Below are 20,870 nucleotides of genomic sequence, written 5' to 3'. Positions count from 1 at the left end.
ACGGTTCAAAGCCAGCCCGGGCAGGCCAGGAAAGTCCGTGAGACTCTTATCTCCAATAAACCACTCAAAAACCGGAAGTTGCGCTGTGGCTCAAGAGTGCTCGCCTTGAGCTGAAGAGTGCAGGGACAACACCCAGGCCCAGAGTTCAAGCCCCATGACCGACCCAAAAAAATTTTTTTTCTATTTACAAAAGTAATGATCTTGTCATAGAAAATAAATTATGAATTCAATTTGATTTTTAATGTAAACCATATAATACTATTTAGTACTATGATTAATGATCTTGCTACACTTTTTTGTTTTGTTTTTATATTTTTCCCCGCTCTTGGTACCAGAAATTGAAGTCAGGGTCTGGTACATGCTAGGAAAGTACTCTAACTCTGAACTACATGTCCAGTCTTTTTTAATTGTTGTGATAGTGTGTCCATGCTCGCCTTGAACTTGTGTTCTATTCAGCCTCCTCAGTAGTCAGTGCCACCAAATATAGTCTTTGCTAGGTTTTTAACAGTAGGGATGAAATCATTATGCATTTTGAATATGTTAGGGATAAGAGTAGATTGTGAGGATTGCCTTGATTAGTGCAAAAGTGCTATTAGAATGCTACTACATTTTATAGCTTCAGTGGGGGTGGGGGGTGGGGGGAGAAGTTGGGGAGGTGGGAATGGAAGGGATGGTAGGGGAAAAACAAAGGGGGAGGGTAACAATGCTCAGTAGGAAGTACTCATTACCTTAATCATGTAACTGTAACCCCTTTGTACAGTATCTTTATAATAAAAATATATATTAAAGTAATAAATGGACTTAGTCTAGTGTTCAGAAGCTCTCTCTAACTTCTATTTCCTTTTACACATATGTTGACATCAGCTGTCAAGGGGTAAATCCTACATTGGAGCTAATTCTCTTCTCTACTCCTGAGTTTGTATCTTTCACTCCCCAAATCCCCACTTTTAGGCCATTTTATTGCTTCTGCAGACCTTACCTTTGAGGTCTACTATCAGAGCCCTTTAGACTGTGTGGAACCTTTCTTCATCACAGCCTTCTTTTTTGAGCTTTTAGAACAAGTGGTAAATTCAAGTGGTAGATCACTAGCCTTGAGCAAAAAAGCTCAGGACCATGCCCAGGCCCTGAATTCAAACCCCAGGCCAGCACGTACACACAAGATTCTCTAGTCTTGAAGACTATTTCTATTCACAGTAGGTGTTTAATACATGTGGAACATCCCTAGTATTCAAATACAAAGTCTAGAATGCTTCAAAATCACAAAAGAAGAAAATTTTACTCCTGACTATATATGACAATCAAAACATTGGCACTCTAAAAAAGTATTGTATACTGTATAAAATTACCTAAAGACTTTTGTAAAAGGTATGAGTGAAATGTAATTATAAATGCCATCTTTAAACTTTGGTCCGATCCATAAAAATAATCTCTTTATGTGTATACAAAGTCTAAAAAGATTCGAATTGCTACTTTTTTTTTTTTTTTTTTTTGCCAGTCCTGGGCCACAGGGCCACAGTGGCCCTTCTGGATTTTTGTGTTTATGTGGCACTAAGGAATTGAACTCAGGACTTCATGCATGGTAGGCAAGCACTCTAACATTAAGCTGCATTCTCAGCCCCCAGACTACTTGTCCCAAGTATTAGTAAGTTTGTTAACATTAGTTGTATTCTTGTTTTTTTAACGGAGCAGGAGTTTGAATTCACAGCTTTACACTTGGCTAGACTGGCACTCTACCTCTTAAGCTGTGCTTCAAAGACTTGTACAATTTTTATACAGTGGAGTAAGCTCTTCTGATGCACGTGTGAGAACAGTAATTTCTTTAGAACAGAGTTTTTCAGTAATGGCCTTGTAGGTATTTTGGAGTAGATAATTACGTTGTGGTTGTGATAACTGACATTGCCAAGTGCCCTCTGGGTGGCAGAATTGTTCTGTTAGAAGAAAAATGAGCAGTTAGATATCAAAATTCTTTATTTATTTATTTTTTTTGCTGGTCCTGGGGCTTGAATTCTGGGTCGGGGCACTGTCCCTCTGCTCCTTTTTCTCCTTTTGCACTCTCCCACTTGAGCCACAGTGCCACTTCGAGCCTTTTCTGTGATTAATTGGAAGATAAAAGAGTCTCATGGACTTCACTGACCAGGCTGGCTTCGAACCATGATTCTTAGATCTCAGCTCAGGCGTGAGCCACGGGCACCTGGACAGGATTCTTAATTGTAGTTTATGTGGTGTATGTGTTAGTTTTCGAAGGGTGAATTCTAGAGTAGAAGCAAAATAAATATTTCATAATTCCTCGAATTTAACCTTGTGTAATTCAAGCAAACTGTCAGAGACATTATTAATTCTTATAAAATTTTGATGACATAAGAAAATTGCATTTTTACTGATTTATGTATTTTACAGTGAATAATAGATTTTATTTTGTGTTTCCTTCAGATTGAAATTAAAATGAAAAAGCCAGAGGCTGTGAGATGGGAAAAGCTAGAGGGGCAAGGAGATGTGCCTACACCAAAACAGTTTATAGCAGGTTTGTTTTGATAGTTTTAAATTCATATTGTGTTGTATATTTGAAATTAAATAGTAATGAACATTCTTTCTACTTCATTATTTATGTTGCCAAGAAAAGATAAATTAATTATAATAAAGTTATACTTTGTAATGAATATAAAGTAGTCTTTCATAAATGCTGCAGTTCCCTAATGTAAGAATACAAATGAATGGCAACAGAGGAGTGGGATTGTTTACTGTGTAAACGTATGATATTAGTTGGAGTTTGTTTTTTTGTGTGACTTTAATATTCTGTTTTGATTTTAAGTTAGTTTGCTGAACCTGATACATTTCCTTCTCTTCATTCCTATTTCTTCTACTGATACTATCAGGTCTTAATTTACTACAATATCAGGGTTTCAAAGAGTAAAACTTATTTATTCTGTTACTAATTTAGAGATGAACAAAAACAGATAATGAGTACCTAAGGAAAAAAAACTATGAAAAAAAAAACTATGAAAGAAATGGAAAACTAGGATTGATTTTTATAACCCTTTGAGGGACAAATACTGTTGTGTTGAGGTCAGTTCTCACATATGCAATAAGCAGATAAGCATTTTTCTAATGGAATAATTAATCTAAAGGACACTCTAGAAATATAACCTAAGATTGCTTTCAACTGTAATAGCCTTATTAATGAATAGAGACATTTCTTTTTGATTTGTTAGTTAATGCTCTGATTTGATGAATCAAGCTAACAATGTGTCTCAGTAACTTTCACACTTTAACTACTTCTATAACAGATTGCTTGTGGCAAACTTTTAGAAGATGAGTTATTTAGCAGGGGAGTGTGTGTGTGTATGTGTGCGTGAGCGTGCACACACACATGCCACACGCATGTGCATATTTAGAGGTAATTTTAGACACAGAAATGATAAAAATAGGAGTTTACGTATGCCCTTCATTTAGCTTTTCCCAGTTATGATGTCTTAACCAGTCTGAAGTATTGTTGAGCAAGCCAGGAAATGGATATGAACAAATAATTTTTAAGAACTGAAATATTTCTAGTTGATACTTAAAAAGGTATGTTGTGTGTTTTTCTTGTGACTGGGACCCTTTACAGAAATTCTGGGGCAGAGGTTTATATAATGTGAGTCTCTATAAATATGTTTCACTTCTTTTTTCTTTTTTTTCTAATTGTGAAAATACTGTACAGAGGGGTTACAATTACATGAGCACGATAATGAGTATACTTCTTATCAAGCATTGTAGCCTCCTCCTTTGTTTCCCCTTCCCATGCCTTCCCATCCTCCTCCCCCTCCCCCACCAAACCTCCCTGGCCCCCCCCCCCCCCCCCACTTCTTTTTTCAGTCAGTTGTTTGGCTTGAACTCTGGTCTTGGGTGCTATCCCTGAGGTCTTCAGCTCAAGGCTAGTGCTCTACCCCTTGAGCCACAGCACCACTTCCGGTTTTCTAGTTTATTAGAGAGCAGAGTCTCACGGACTTTCCTGCCTAGGCTGACTTTGAATCCCGATCCTCAGATCTCAACCTCCTGAGTAGCTAGGATTATAGGTGTGAGCCACCAACACCCAGCTCACTTCTAATACAGGACACCCTGTATTGTTTCTTCTACTTCATGGTTTGCTAAGATAGGTTAAACACCTATCTTAAAAATCACCTGGCAGATAAATTGTATAGAACTACAATGGAGGACTTTAGAATCTGGGTTTGGTTCTTCTATTAACCCCATGTGTGATACTGCTTGTTGTTGCATTTTCTAACAATAGAAGTGGTCTCTGCTGACAGGAGTATCTTTGCAGTTATTTGATAATACAGTGAATGAATAAGGACGTTAGATTATTCAGCTCTCAGTAGTTCATCTCCTGTCTCCAGGTGTTAGGGTTTTTCTGAGATTAAATATCAAGGTTTTTTTTTTTTTTTAGTGTTACAGTTAATAAGTTTTTTCCCCCCTAAACTCAATACCTTAGATATTCAAGATGTTCTTTCTCCTGTCCTGTTACATTTTTGTAAGGAATTAATATGCTTGTCAGATTCCTGTGTACTGCAAGCTGTAGACTGTAGATAAGGGCAAGTCACTTAACCTTTCTGGGCCAGCTTTCTTATCTGTAAAATGGAGATTAAAACCTCTATTCCCATCCTTTCTGGGAGTCAGCATTAGAATTAATTAAGTCCATGTTTCCCAGCTCTTTACTTCCCATTGCAAGCATTTTTCTTTTGTTTTTGTTTTGGCTACTAATGAAAATATACAAAGAAAAAAAGTTCAATACAGGGAAGATGGATTGCTTTTTCAAAATAGTGTATTTACCTTGAAAAACTGTCCAGGGTCTTGTTGGATTTTGTTTAATATTTTCTTGAGTTCATGTGTTAAGATGAAATTATTTTTAATATTCTAGATTAAATATACTTCATACTAAATGCATTTCCTTTATTTCTTAGTTTTAGTAACATTCAACTACTAATATTAAAGTTCTATGTGGCTGTTTCATATTTTCTTTTTTTTTTTTTTTTTTGGGTCCAGTCATGGGGCCTGAACTCTGGGCCTGGGCACTGTCCCTCAGCTCTTCAGCTCAAGGCTAGCGCCCTACCGCTTGAGCCACAGCGCCACTTCTGGCTTTTTTTCTTTTTTGCTTATGTGGTGCTGAGGAATCGAACCCAGGGCCTCAGGCATGCAAGGCAAGCGCTCTACCACTGAGCCACCTTCCCAGCCCGCTGTTTCATATTTTCATTGGACAGTAAACAGCTACTCTTAACACCTACTAGGTCATTTAGGTGTTTTTGGTTTTTTGTTTTTTGTTTTTTGTTTTTCCTTCTCAGTTGAGGGGTTTTAACTCAGGGCCTGGGCTGTCTCAGTTTTTTTGCTCAAGGATAGCACTCTTCCAATTTGAGCCACAGTGACACTTCTGGTTTTCTAGTAGTTAATTGGAGAAGAATTTCACATACTTTTCTTTCCCGGGGTAGCTTTAAGCTGTGATTCCTCAGATCTCAGCCTCTTTTTTTTTTTTTTTTTTTGGGCCAGTCCTGGGGACTGTCCCTGGGCTTATTTTGCTCAAGGCTAGCACTCTATCACTGAGCCACAGTGCCACTTCTGGCATTTTCTGTTTGTGTTAATGAGAAATCGAACCCAGGCTTTATGCGTGCTAGGCAAGCATTCTACCACTAAGGCACATTCTCAGTCCAGATCTCTTGAGTGGCTATGGTTACAGGTATGTGCCACCAGTGCCTGACTTTAGTTATTTTTAAAGTTATTTATGTTGCAGCACCTTCATTTCTTTGGTTTTTGGATTAGCCCTTACAGTGCCTTTAGGCACACTAGGCTAGTAGCTTCTCTGTTGCAGGTAACCTTTGTTTACCCTGATATGCCCATTTTAAACTATATATATAATTTATATATAGTCATTACTAAATAGTCTGTGGTAGTTTCAGCATTCAGGAATTTCTTCTTAATTCTTACTTTTTGTTTTTTGTTTTTTATTTTTTTGTCAATCATGGGGCTGAACTCTGGGCCTGGGCACTGTCCCTCAGCTCCTTTGCTCAAGGCTAGCACTCTACCACTTGAGCTATGGTGCCACTTCTGGTTTTTTGGTGGTTTATTGGAGATAAGAGTCTCATGGTATTTCCTGCCCAGGCTGGCTTTGAAACATGATCCTCAGATCTTAGCCTTCTAATTAGCTAGGATTACAGGCATGAGCCACCAGCACTTGGCAATTCTTACATTTTTAATGTGTAGAGATAGTAATGGAGTCTTAACTGATAGTATGGTAGTTATATATAGTTCCCCTTTATTTCTTTCCTTAAGAGTGTATACTTAAGGAAAGTTACATTTTTACCATTTAAATCTTATTTGCAAAGAGGACCTTGTTTTGTTATTTTTGTTTTAGCAGTATTGGGGTTTGAACTCAGGGCTTATTCTTGCTGAGCAAACACTCTACCACTAGAGCCATGCATGATCACAGCCTGACTAGGAATTTTTAAGAAAGCATCTTTTTTTTTTTTCTTAGCAAAGGCTATATTTTAAAAGATGCTCACTTATTAGTGTATTTTTGTTTCTTTTTTTTTTTTTGGTGGGTTGTGAGGCTTTAGCTCTGGGCTTCGGCACTGGCCCTGACCTCTTCAGCTCAAGGTGAGTGCTCTACCACTTGAGCCACAGCGTCACTTCCAGATTTCTGTGGCTAATTGGAGATAAGAGTCTCAGGACTTTTCTGCCCGGGCTGGCTTTGAACCATGATCCTCAGATCTCAGCCTCCTGAGTAGCTAGGATTACAGGCGTGAGCCACCTTTGCCTGGCTCAACAAATGATTCTTTAGGGCCAACCACATCCAAACTATCTCAGGGCCCAATCCAACCACCTGAGTCATCTAAAGAGAAGAGACATGTCTTGATGCCTATGGCTCACAACTATAATCATAGCCACTCAAGAGTCTGAGCTATTAGGATCATGGTTCCTAGCCAGCTAGACAAAGGGTAGACAAAGTCTCAAGATTCATCTGTCTAATAATTAACCAGCAAAAAGCCAGAACTGGAGGTGTGGCCCAAATAGTAGAGCACTAGCCATGAACTCAGAAGGTCAAGGAGAACTTGAGGCCCTGAGGTCAATCTCTGTTACTAGTGCGCATGCATACATGCATTAGAACCTTTCCTCTTAACTGTGGCTAGAGGGAGATGTGACTAGAGAAGAATGGCAGAGATGTAACACTTGTTTTTTGTGGGTTTTTTTGTTGTTGTTGCTGTTGTTGGTTTTTTTTTTTTTTTTATTTTGCCAGTCCTGGGGCTTGAACTCAGGGCATGGACACTATCCCTGAGCTTTTTTTTTTTGCTCAAGGCTAGCATTCTACCACTTGAGTTACAGTTCCACTTCGGACTTTTTCTGTTTGTGGTACTAAGGAATCAAACCCAAGGCTTCATGCATGCTAGGCAAGCACTCTACCACTAAGCCATATTGCCAGCCCGTAAACAGTTGGTTTTGAAGATGGAGAAGATGTCATTGGCCCAGACAAGGGAACAGATTGTTCCCAAAGGACTTCAGAAAAGAACAGACCCTGTGACCACCTAGACTTGAGCCCAAAGACTGAACCTCTAACACAGAAAGCCACTAAGTTTGTAGGTACATATTACAATAGCATCTAGAAAAGTAATAGAGGCAACATGTTGTACAATTCCATTGATGGGATCCAAGCCCAAACAAAGATAAAATTCATTTACAGAGCAGGCAGTCAGACTAAGGACTGCCTGCAGGGAGTCATCTCCCCAGTAAAAAGGAGCACAAGGAAATACTGGGAATTATACATCTGACAAAATTCATTAAACTGACCACTTTACTGTGTTAAAATATGCATCATCATCATAATTTTTAAAGGCAAGAGCAAAAGAAAAATAAGCATCAGGAGTGGCTGTGTAGTTTGCCTTTCCTGACTATCAGGATCCTCAGTTCATGAACTCCACTGTTCCCCTTTTCAAGTACACACCCTTCAAAAACTTCAGATCCCCAAATCTGCCTGTTCTATCTACCCATTAAGTTGCAGAAAAACCTGAGATGGTTGTGCTAAGCAGACGCCCCTGCACAGGCTGTAGGAGGGAAGAGAAACAACCCCACACACTTGAGATTCCTCTTCCTGTGTCCTTGGATAACCACAAAGTTAGTATTAAGATTTCAATTTTACAACTTTGAAAAGTGAAGCCAGGCATCAATAGTTCATACCTGAAATCCTAGCTCCTCAAAAGGCTGGCTAATCTTACTAGGGTGAGATACAAACTCCATGTTACTTTGAGTTGCATTTCCTTTATTGTCAGGAATGCTGGGCATTTCCTCATGTGTTTATTAGGACTTTCAGAGATGATACAAGCAATTCTAATTTTTTTAACAGATGTTTTGTTAAAACTTCCTAGTCAGGCTATGGACTTGGCTCATGTGACAGAATGCCTGCTTAGTAAGACCAAGACCCCAAACCATTTCCTCTAAAATCAGAACAGGATAAGGATGTCTACTCTGTTCCTTTTCAATGTAATACTGGAATTCCTAGCCAGAAGAATAAGGCAAGAGAGAGACACAAAAAAGGGATTCAATTAGGAAAAAAAAGTCTTCTGGAATGTTTCTATTTTGCTCCTTTGCTCATTTATTGTATCAGTGGTTACTTTCTTGAGCTCCTTGTATATTCTGGATATTAGGCCTTTGTCTGATATATAGCTGGTAAAGATCTCCCATTCTGTAGACTATCTTTTTTAGTTTAGTAACTATGCCCTTGTGCAGAACTTTTTAGTTTGATGCAATCCCATTAGTCGATTGTCTCTTCAATTTGCTGAGCCCCTGGAACTCTACTCCCTATGCTAATTAAGTTCTGATGTTTTTCCTCCTTCCTGTAGTAGTTTCAAGGTTTCAGGTCTGATGTTGAGGTTTTTGATCCATTTTAATTTGTTATTAGTGCGTGGTGACAAATGGATCCAATTTCAGCCTTTTACATATGGATATGCAGTTTTCTCAGCAGCATTTGTTGAAGAGACTGTATTCTAGCATACATTTTTAGCATCCTTGGCTAATTTTAGATGGCTGTAAGTATATGGGTTTATTTCTGGGTCCTCAAGTCTATTCTTTTAGTCTTTGGACCTATTTTTGTGCCTGTACTAAGCTGGTATTGTTACTACAGCTCTAAAGTTTGAGGTCTGGAATTGTGATAACCTCCAGAATTGTTTTGTCTAAATTTGCTCTGGCTCTTTGGGACCTTTTGTGTGGTTCAATGTGAATGTTTGGATTGTTTTCTCTCTCTCATTGACATTGGGATATTGATGAGTATTGGCACTGATTTGTAGATCACCTTTGGCAGTATGGCAATTTTGTTTGTTCTGGATTTGGGATTAGAACCTCAGGGCCTGTTTACTGTCCCTGAGCTTTTTTGGTACTTAATTGGAGATGAATCTCAGACTTCCCTACCTGGGCTACCTTTGATCCTCCATCTTCAGATTTCAGCTTCCTCAGTATTTAGGATTACAGGCACGAGCCACCAATGCCAAGTAGTATGGCCATTTTCACAATATTCTATTGATCAGTGCACATGGTACTTTCTGGTGTCTTCAATTGCTTTCTTCAGAGTTTTTTTTTTTTGTTTTTGTTTTTTTTTTTAGTAGTTTTTGTTATAGAGGTCCTTCACTTCCTCAAGTATATTCCTAGATTTAAAAAAAAATTGTTATTGCAAATTGAATTGTTCTCCTGATTTCCTGTCTGCTAATTGTTGGTATATAGAAAAATACTGATATTTGTGGGTTGTTTTTATCCTGCTACTTTGGCAAAGTTACTGATCAGGTCTAGGAGTTTGGAGGTAGAGTCTTTCTAGGATCCTTTAGATTATATTCTGCAAATAGGGATTGTTTGATTTTTTTTTTTCTTAATTGAATCCCTTTTATGTCTCTCTCACCTTAATCTTCTGGCTAGGAATTCCAGTATTACATTGAAAAGCCATACAGTAGTCATCCTTATCTTATTCCTGATTTTAGAGGAAATGATTTGGGCCTTGGCCTTGCTAAGCAGGTACTCTGACACATGAGCCAAGCTCACAGCCTGACTAGGAATTTTTAACAAAACATCTTTTTAAAAAAATTATTGCTTGTATCATCTCTGAAAGTCTATGTACTTCAGTTAGTTTCCTGTTATTAACAAAGAATCTATTATATAATGCCCCCATAACCTACACTTTGGTTTTGTTTTTCTCCAAAGAAAATCCTAGATTTTGAATGTGCTAATTCTTGTAGAAGGATAAACCTAGTTAGTTATTGATGTGTATATAAAAAAATGCTTTCCATAAACTTGTAATTCAGGAGACTATACTCTTTGATAAGATGTTCTATACACCACCATGGTCACATTGTTTATGGATTCTTGACACAATCAAATGATGTTGATTAATCACTCTGCCTTTTTGACTTTGCAGATGTAAAGAACCTATATCCATCATCATCTCATTATACAAGAAATTGGGATAAATTGGTTGGTGAGATCAAAGAGGAAGAAAAGAATGAGAAGTTGGAGGGTGATGCAGCTTTAAACAAATTATTTCAACAAATATATTCAGATGGTTCTGATGAAGTGAAACGTGCCATGAACAAATCATTTGTAAGAATATATATATATATATTTTCAAATGTAGGAATAAATCTAGACATTTTAAGAAAATAATAAGTAGGTAATTTGGGACTAAACTACATATACTATATATGGTTAGACCTTTTTGTGAATAGATTTTGTCTAAAAATTTCTCCGTACTCTAAACAGAGTAATTGTTGAATTTGAAAACATGAAGTAGAGATGAGAAATACGTTTTTCCCCTTCCCCTCCCCAAATTAGAAAAATGTATATACAAGATCAAATACAGTGACAACAGAGGTTATACCATGAGGGAAGAACATACCAAAGAATTAAAAAAAAAATCATATATAGTACATTAAAAACAACAGCCACAAAAAAAAAAAACTCTTGTTGTCCATATCTTGTGGTTCATTTCACTTAGCATCATCTTATATGGTCATAGGTACATAGCTTTTGACCTTTTCTGCTTGTCTGGTAAGATTATTCTAGATGTATACTAGTTATTTAGTTATTGAAAATAAGGGAGACTTTGGGACCTATGTTTCTTTGGGTCTGGCTTAATTAATGTAATTTTTTTCCAAGTCTTTCCATTTTCTAACATTGGGGGAGTGTCATACATTTTCATTATATGCAGTTCAGGATTATGGGGGACATGGTTTATGTAGTAGATCACTGCCTACTAAGGGGGAGGCCCTGAGTTCAAACTCAAGTTTTATCACCAAAACAGTCAAAATATTTACTGATATTCTGTCTGTCTTGAGGATATCATTGATGAGGCTAACAGCAGAACAATCATAATCATAGCTTTGAGCAAATAGTTTTGACACAGGACAAAAACACAGTAATGGAGGGTGAGTAAATGCAGTTATTACATTCAATAATGTAAAAAATGAACTGTGTAACTTGAAGTTAGGGACAGTAGTGGGGGAAGTGGAAGAGAATGAAGGAAGGGGTGACATTGACCAAGAAGCATTGTATTTATAACCTGACTTAGAAATTGTAAGCCCTAAGTACGACTACTTACTAATAGCAGTAAAAAACACATTTGAGAGCCAGGTGCCAGTGGCTCATGCCTGTAATCCTAGCTCCTCAAGAGGCTGACATCTGAGGATTGTGGTTCGAAGCCGGCCTGGGCAAGAAAGTCCGTGAGACTCTTGTCTCCAATTAGCCACCAGAAAACCAGAAGTTATCTCTGAGGCTCAAAGTAGTAGAGCATGAGTCTTGAGTGAAAAAGCTTATGGACAGCACCCAGGCCCTGAGTTCAAGCCCCATAACCAACCAAAAACAAAAAAACAAAAAAAACCCTACATTTCATTTTATATTTTTTTTTTCCTATAGTTAAATAACCTGTTGTATTTTAATACTGGAAGAACTAGTAAAAATGCAAAATAATAAAATATGACATTGATATTTGAATGTCCTAAAATATTTTGTTATTACTCTGTCATCACATGATGTGTTCAAATAGAAAGCATATAGACAGAAAATAAATTGTAAGGAAAACTGATGAATTTAATTATATTTTAGCCTTATTTATGGAATATAGTACCTTATTAAAGGGTTTGTTAAGAGGAATTTTAACTCAAATTCCTGGAATAAGTTTAAAAAAAAGTAAAGGGAGCAGTGAAGATTTAAAGTGCTCTTTTGGGAATGCTTATTCACATCTGATGTCTTGAAATTAAATGCAGTTTATTGTTGGCCAAAACTGTTAATTGTTAATGTTGCACATAACTTTATGAATATGGGATAGTCCTTAATTAGTGATATATTCAGTAAATGATAAATATGTAACCAGTTTTCCACAGAGACACTGACTTTGTCTAGCTTTATTGTATGTACAGCAATCCTACCTTAATCATTAATATATTGCATGGATTTTGACTTAGTGCAGTAAAAAATATAATAAAAAAAATTTCAGAACCAAAAAATAAAACTTCCCCCATGTGCATTAAGCAGCTCAGTTGATTCAGAGAAGCTTTTAGCCAGTTTTCTGTCATTAAATGTGTGTAAATCATGGGATCTGCTGAGTGTTTCTCGGTCTTTATTTTTGTGAAAATATTTCCCAAAAAGCAAATGGGGCCTTCCAGAGTTTGGTGATCATCTCAAACCAAAAAAAAAAAAAAAAAAAAAGCATGTAATGTGCTTAATTTGACAAAGAGAATTTTAGGTTTGTTGAAAGACAGGCAGCTTGTGTTTGGTGGAATCAAATCAAGCATGTGATTTATTCAATGTAAAGAACATGAAATCTAGTTTATGTGATCAGTATTAATGTATTCAAAAGTAATTTTGTGACAGTAGTATAACCTGTTCCATATGGTTTCATGTTACAGATGTTCAGACCTACTGCATATATGATGCAGATAAATTTGAATTTTAAGAGTATTGAACTCTGTTGCCTCAGCATTTGCAGTTTTTATTCAGCAGTCATCACCTTAAAATATAATGAAGTGCAGATACCAAGAGTTTGTGCACTTTGATTTTTAAGAACAATTTAGGAGAAAGCCTTTGTGTTTGGCACAAATGAAACATTAAACATGGATTCTTAAATTTCTACTTAACTGGCATTAAAAGTAGTTTAATTTGCTTGGACTTTACTGTATCTAGAAGATTACAGCATTATCTTCTTTGATAGATAACTTTGTTTTTATTTGAGGTTTTTTTTTTCCCCATATATACTTCTGTACTGATTAGCATAGGAGTACATGGTGCTTAATATTGCTTTGAGTACCTGATACAATTAATTTACTTTTCAGGTTTCTTAGAACTTGTTAGCTTCTTTGAAAAGTCTAAGATTACGTAAATATTTTAAATAGTCTATATTTGGGATTTTATATTTGGACCATTTTGAAAGATATTCATCCATTTTGATTTTATGGACCAAGAAATAATTTATTCTTTTTTTTTTTTAATTGCAGATGGAGTCTGGTGGTACAGTTTTGAGTACCAACTGGTCAGATGTAGGTAAAAGGAAAGTTGAAATCAATCCTCCTGATGATATGGAATGGAAAAAGTACTAAATAAATAAATTTGATATCATTGTATTGCATATATTCACTAATATCCAGTGTGTATTGATACTGCATTCTTGAATTTTGAACACAGTATCTTTTTCAAAGATTATACCTCTTTACAAACTCTTTGTGCTTTGGAAACTATTTTCCTTCAAGTGTTCTAAGAGTGTAATGAAGAATGAAGACCACATCTTTATTACTTCAGTCCTTAAGGATTTCAAACATGATAACCTGAATGAAGTATTATTTGCCACTAGGTAGATTAGTTCTATTAGTTGTGGGAGTGGAGAAATCTTTAATGATGTATCTTGGGTTATTGCCTTACTTTTGATCCAGTATTCTGTTAATAACTTATTAGACCTGGCAACTTTGGTTGAGCATAAAGTTTTCAACTTCATTGTTACGTTGTGTTTTCTTTTAAAAACTGCTTTTGAATGAGAGTTGTAAATACACTTTTTCTATGAAAACGTTTGGCTTATTTACCTTTTCCTTAAGTTTGTCATGAGAAATTTGAGCAGTAATCACAGAAAAGTCCCATTTAGTTCTTTTTAAGAGAAATATTTGTCATTTGTAACTGCACTGAGATTTTGGTCACACTTTTTTGAATTCCTATTAAAGTAGGTTCTTGAGTTTAACATACTGCAAACAGCTATGGTTTTGGAGATACTGTTCTATATTATGTGGCATATTATATAAGAATAATGTGAGAAACTGCTGCTTGGTACTTTAGTCATATCAGGATTCCAGAAGTTATAGCACTAGTGGAGTTTTTATATTTTGTTTCTAAATTTATGAGAAAAATCTGTTCTCAAATTCTTGTAGTTACTTTGATCTCAGTAGATATGGTAACTACTTTAAAACTAAGTTACTATCTTTGTATATTATTTACTGTATGCCTAAATACCATGACAAAACAAAAAAAGACATTAATTTCAAAGAGTTTATGTTGCAGGAGGAGGTATGGAGTGGTTGAAAGCTGTACTCATTGTAAATACAGTTTTGAGATCAAAGTAAACATTCTATGATTAAAATTCATTTTTATTTTTAATTTTTATGTGTATTAGAGCTTGTACTCAGAGCCTAAGTGCTGTGTCCTATATTCACTCCAGCCTGTCTTCAAATAGCAATTCTCAGATCTCAGCCTCCTGAGTCGGATTAAGGTTTGAGCGACCAGTGCCTAGCTAAGGTGGTTGTTTTTATGTTAGTACAGCTTATTCACTTTAAGCAGCATTAAGGAATTACAACTTTGTGATCATACTTGCTACTATAACCATGCAAGAACATTGTTAATTCTCTTTGCCTTAGAGGAATTAGAGCTAAGAAAAGATAAAAATTAAGACGACAATTTCTGGTTTCTGTTCAGAGTCCTACTTTACTGATTTTTGTGTTTTTTTTTTTCCCCCTGAAAACTCTAGTGTACATTAGTTGCACAAGGGAGATTTTTATTGTGACATTTCCATACATGTTAAAAACTTCAGCACATCTGTTTATCTTTCCTGCCCTACTATTCCTCCTTCAAGCAATTGCAATGGTTTTTATTGTTTTACTTTCATAGATGGAAGTAAACTGCTCCAACTGTATTCATCTTCACTCACCTTTTTGAGGTCTAATCCTTTCCACTGGTACCCAGCCCCCCTGTTTTACTTTCCTGTCATTATTTTTGTGTGTGTGCCAGTCCTGGGACTGGATTTCAGGGCCTGGCTTTGGTCCTGATTTTTTTGCTCTAGGTTAGTGCTCTAACACTTGAGCCACAGCTTTGCTTCCAGCCTTTTGGTGCTTACTAATAGATAAGAGTCACAAGTGTTCCTGCTCAGGCTAGCTTACATATGTGATCCTTAGATCTCAGCTTCCTGAGTAGCTAGGATGACAGGTATAAGCCCATCAGCACCTCTTGAGTGTTATTTATGTCTTTTGTGCACCAAGGGCTTTCACTATGGTATTTATATTTTTCCCATTTATTTTTTGTCCTAATTCCAGTCCCCTATTGATTAACATCTTCCATTGAGATTGCCTCTGCCATCTTCATACGTAGTTGCATGAAATTATTCACCCTCAGTCTTTTTCTTTCTTCCCTTTACTCAACCTCCTAAATAGTCTCATAGTTAGGATAATGTTTTATGTTGTATGTAAAGAGAGGTCATCCACATTGAGCTAATTTCCATTGTCTCCAATGTGTCTTTCCTTTGTTGCCAGTTGTATTCTTTTTGAAACATTCTTATTTATTTATTTAACCAAGACTTGCTTGAAAAAAAATCTGCTGTTTGGGCCAAAATGAAAGAAATCTGAGAACAGGTATTTGAGCAAGACATTATTACTACTACAATATTACAAAATTTGAGGAGAATACTCTGTTCATGGATGGCCATGGCATAACATAAATTTATAATGAGGCACTATTTCTTCATTAGCAACTGGAATATTCTCAGTAGTTGCTATCTGATACACATATCAGATGCTAAGTATTAAGTATGGTACTGGTTGAGTCAGCTGAGTAGAATGCATGTTAATGTACATGCTATTCATTTACTACCTTACCTAGTTAACTCAGTAACAGTTAAGATTGCAGTTTTAATAAAAAGGGAACTACCTTCAACATATGTCCTGCTAAGAAATTTTGTGATTGACTAGTTTCTCTGTGTCTTTGATAATGTCAGTATAAGTCAAAGTCATTATTGAAGATGTGTAGTAGTCTAAGCTAATTAAGTATAGCCAGTTGAAAAGAAAATTCTTAGCAATTAAGTTACTCACACCTTTGAAGGCAGCGGCATAAAAAGCCACTGAGGTCACATTGAAAATGTGAAGTAAACTTTTAAATGCCAATTTTCAAAAGTATGCAGAAGTATTCCTTCCATACTGTCTTGTTGCTATTAGAATTTTTACAACCATGTACAGAGGGGTAGTTTATTTTTCTGGGGTTCTGAGCTAGTTGCAGGAATATTGTAGAAAGAATTTTTACCAAGAAGCAGCCACAAAGGAGAGAGCAGAAATACGATATAGCACATTATAAATTACAAAAATCATAGTTGGAATTGATTGGGGATACTATTTAAATAATTTTATGGATTCGTTGTTACTTAGCAGTACTGGGGTTTGAACTCAGGGCCTTCCTTGTGCTGTTAGGCAGGTATTCTACCAATGATCCATGATGCCTCTAGTCCTTTTTTGCACTGATTATTTTTGAGATAGGCTCTCACTGCCAAGGTATGTACCTCTATTTTTCCTTCCATCTGTAGCTAGAATGACATACCACCACATCCAGCTCTTGATTAAGGTTCTCACAGTCTTTTCTGTCCAGGCTGACCTTGAACCATAATCATCCCAACCTCAGTCACCAAAGGAGCAAAGATTATAGATAGGAGCCATTTGTGCTTGGCTAATTTCAACTAGTGACTTGCCTAGCTAGTTATGTTATTTTCAGTCCTAGTACTGGTTTTTGTCTCCTAATACAGATTAACATAAATTTTATGTAAAAACTGTTTAAGATATGAAAAAGGTTCATTGAGCCAAACATCTTAATAGTGTTAGCTATCAGCCAAATTTAGGTTATAATGAATAAATATGTATATAGTTATGTACTTATCTTTACATAGCAAATGCCTAAAACTGGTTTGTAAATTGATTACTTTTGTAGAATTAAGACCATTAGGTTTTAGTGGTGATACTGTAAACTTTGTTGTGTTCTCTGTCATTTTGTTGTTTGTATAATTGCTTCCTATTCCTGTTTTGCTCTATAGTAGGGTGTATTCTTTCCTATATTTTACTGTTTTTTATTTTCTTTGGGTAGGATTCCAACTATCTTTTGCAGTGCTTGTTTAGTAGTCATGAATTCCTTTAGTTTTTATCATGGAGGGTTTTTATTTCTGTCAATTATAAGAGATTGCTTTACTGGGTGCACTTATCCAAGTTGGTAACTCTTATTTCTTAGATCTTGATCTTGCCCTCCTTGTATTTAGAGTTGGTGTTGAAAATCTGATGTTTTTTCTGATGGATTGCCATTATAAGTTTCTTAGTTCCTTACAGCTTTCAATACTCTTTTTATACACTGTATATTTTGTGTTTAACTATAATGGATCTAAGGGTCCAAATTCTGATCATTGCCTGTTAGTCTCCACAAGAATGCTCAAGACACTGTATGACACTCTTTTCCCCTAATGGGGAATAAACTTGGGAAGTATAGAAATTACAGTTGATAAAATGACAACTTTGTGTTTGTGGAAATTTCTGATGAAGACTAGTCACCATTACTGCTACATTCATGGTCTAGGGAGATCTTAGTTAACTGGAGTAGTAATAGGAAGGAGATGGCAGGGTTAACAGTAATGAAGAATACTGTTTGGTTATTACAGAAAAGGAAAAGATAGAGGGTAGCCTAACAATTATGGGAGATTAATGAGAAAGTGGACTGAAGTAGGTAGTAGGGGGAAAATCTAGCTAGTGTGTTGGTGTAGGGAGGGCAGAGGCAAAGAAAATTTAATAAACACAAAAAACCAGGGTTAACAGTAATGAAGAATACTGTTTGGTTATTATAGAAAAGGAAAGGATAAAGGCTAAGCCTAGCAATTATGGGATTTTAATGAGAAAGTGGAGTGAGGTAGTAAAGGACAAGAAATGTAGCTAGTGTGTTGGTGTAGGGAGGGCAGAGGCAAAGAAAATTTAATAAACACAAAAGACCAAAAAGACAGTTACCTATTAAGTGTGTAGGTAATGAGAGAGTAGGGATGTGAAAGTAGGTTTAGAAGGAAATATTGGCAAGAGAATAGTTCTACTTGTAGATAGAAGGGAAATATGAGAAAGGGCTATAGAAAGGGATGGAAATAGGATTTTAAAATTGAATACTAAATGGTATCCGATAAATGTGTGTGTGTAGAACTCAAAACTAGGTGGCCTGTATCAGTTGCATGGGGACAAAATATACATTTAAAATAAAAGCAAATCTTCATTTCTTTCAATCTCCGCTTTCTCCATAGCTAGGCTGGCAGGCATACGTCACTGTGCCCAATATTGGTTGACGTATGTTTGCTTGGACTGGTCTCAAATTGCAGTCCTTCCAGTCTCAGTGTCCTAGAACTACAGGTATGACACACCCATGCTTTGCTTGTATTTTTTATTGTATTCTATTGAACTTTTTCCAAATAAGTATGTATGTATACACACTTAGAACAAAGCATGCATGTATGTACAAACGTCCTTTAAAGGAATTCACTCATGAATAAAACATTACTGTTACCTTTTGCTAAAATTTGCTACTGATTCCAAATTTACACTTTGATTTTATACTATTTGGACTATGTCAGTTCCTTCCTATTGTCTGATAAATCATTTAAATTGATCATTTAAATGGTGATTTTATGCAATATATGTTCATTAGATAAATCCATAGAGTCCATCTGTGGAAATCACTTCTCACAAGGAATTTCTGTTTTGTGAAAATTTAGATTGAATTTGAGTGTAGTAATCTAGTGTAAAAAAAAAAAAGATCAATGGATCAATTGAGTAATCTTAGCTTATTTACTCTTAATTGTTAGAATGAGGGAGTGGTAGAAGGAGAGATAGGATTAAGTTAACAGTTTTTGGGTTTTGTGTGTATATGTCGGTCAAGGGGCCAGAACTCTGAGCCTGGACACTGTCCCTCAGCTCTTCAGCTCAAGGCTGTCGCTCTACCACTTGAGCCATAGAGCTACTTCTGTCTTTTTCTGCTTATGTGTTGCTGAGGAATGGAACCCAAGACCTTATGCATGCAAGCACTCTACCACTGAGCCACCTTCCCAGCCCAACAGGTTTTTAAAACTGCTGCAATGGAAGCTTTTCATACTGTAATGACAATCAATATGACAGAATAATTATAGATAAGTGAAACTCGGCAGTATCTTTTATTTTCCTTTTGCTAAGTGAGCAGTAGCTAACTGTATATCTAAGATTATAGAATCACAGTAGGACCTTGAAAACTAACCTAAATTTTTTTTTTTGGGGGGGGGAGGGGTGGTTCAGTCGTGGGGCCTGAACTCTGGGCCTGGGTGCTGTCCCTCAGCTCTTCAGCTTAGGGCTAGCGCTCTACCACTTGAGTCACAGCGACACTTCCAGCTTTTTTCTTTTTTCTTATGTGGTGCTAAGGATTCAAACCCAGGGCCTCAAGCATGCAAGGCAAGCGCTCTACCACTGAGCCACCTTCCCAGCCCAAACCTAAAATTTTCTGAGAAGACTGCTTTACAGCACCACTGGGAATGAAGTAAATATCTGAAAGAATACAGTGGCACCAATCCACACATACTGATCGATTTCAGTTGGGATTTTGCGTTTTTTGGACTGGCCTGGTTAGAGGTAATATGGGATTAGCACTAAGTGATAGAGATTTCTATTCTTTCATTGTCCTCTTTTTCCTTACTAAATGTTCTTCATATATACTTGCTTCTTTTTTTTGTTGGTCCTGGGGCCTGAACTCTGGGCCTGGGCACTGTCCCTCAGCTCAAGGCTCAAGGCTAGCACTCTACCACTTGAGCCACAGTGCCACTTCTGGCTTTTTCTGTTTATGTGGTACTGAGGAATCGAATACAGGGCCTCATGCATGCAAGGCAAACACTCTACCACTGAGCCACCTTCCCAGCCCTAAGCCCTACTTCTTTTAAAGTAGACCATAGTTTTGTTCCTGGAGCACAGTTTGGGTACCTTCATCTAAACTAGTTTCCCCTCTGACCTTCAATTTTCCAGTGCTTTTTTTTTTCTCTTCTTCCTGTGAAGGTGCTGTCCTTTAGTAATTAGTGACTTCATTGTGAACACAACCCCTTTATCTTCTGTATGTTCTGTATGTTCATTTAATTAGGAACTTTGGAAAAGAACACTTTTCCAGAAAGCAGCCTTTTCTATATTCTCTTTGCTCAGATGCCCTTCAGCCTGTCTGGAACTCAGTTCCCACATGAAGAGCTGCCAAGATGACCCACTTTATATGAGAAGAAGCAGTCACTCTACTCAACAGACTATTCCCCACTACCTACCTAGAATGCCCATTCTTTACTGTGCCATTTGCTCATCTTGAAGACTTCAGGTAGTAAGATATACTACTCTCATCTTTATCAAGATTTTGTATCTTGTGATCTTTTTCTTATTTGTCCTAAAATTCAGGACAGATTGTAGACCCATGTGTATGGAAGATGCTATACAGAACTGCTGGTGCATACTTCACTTAGTTTGTAGGATAGCAGTCATTTTACTGAGCATATAAAATTCAATTGCAAGAAAGGAGCTGCTGCCTGAGAGCAGTTGTGACCATTCCACGTAATTATGGAGTGCTTC

General features: G+C 36.6%; 1 protein-coding gene across 1 annotated transcript in view; it reads left to right on the top strand.

Annotated features, from left to right (window-relative positions):
• Nucleotides 1–13,618, top strand: part of Sugt1 (SGT1 homolog, MIS12 kinetochore complex assembly cochaperone) — a 43,820-nt gene extending 30,202 nt beyond the window's left edge. The window contains exons 11-13 of the mRNA XM_070026675.1: nucleotides 2,431–2,521; nucleotides 10,418–10,599; nucleotides 13,488–13,618. Coding sequence (XP_069882776.1) covers nucleotides 2,431–2,521; nucleotides 10,418–10,599; nucleotides 13,488–13,589 — 375 coding nt within the window. The 3' untranslated portion in view covers nucleotides 13,590–13,618. The remainder of the gene's footprint in view (nucleotides 1–2,430; nucleotides 2,522–10,417; nucleotides 10,600–13,487) is intronic.
• Nucleotides 13,619–20,870: the final 7,252 nt, after the last annotated feature.

This window comes from Dipodomys merriami, unplaced genomic scaffold (genome assembly GCF_024711535.1).
Source record: "Dipodomys merriami isolate MVZ:Mamm:240054 unplaced genomic scaffold, mDipMer1.0.p SCAF_188, whole genome shotgun sequence".
Lineage (NCBI taxonomy): Eukaryota > Metazoa > Chordata > Mammalia > Rodentia > Heteromyidae > Dipodomys > Dipodomys merriami.
This window is presented reverse-complemented; position numbering and strand designations above follow the sequence as displayed.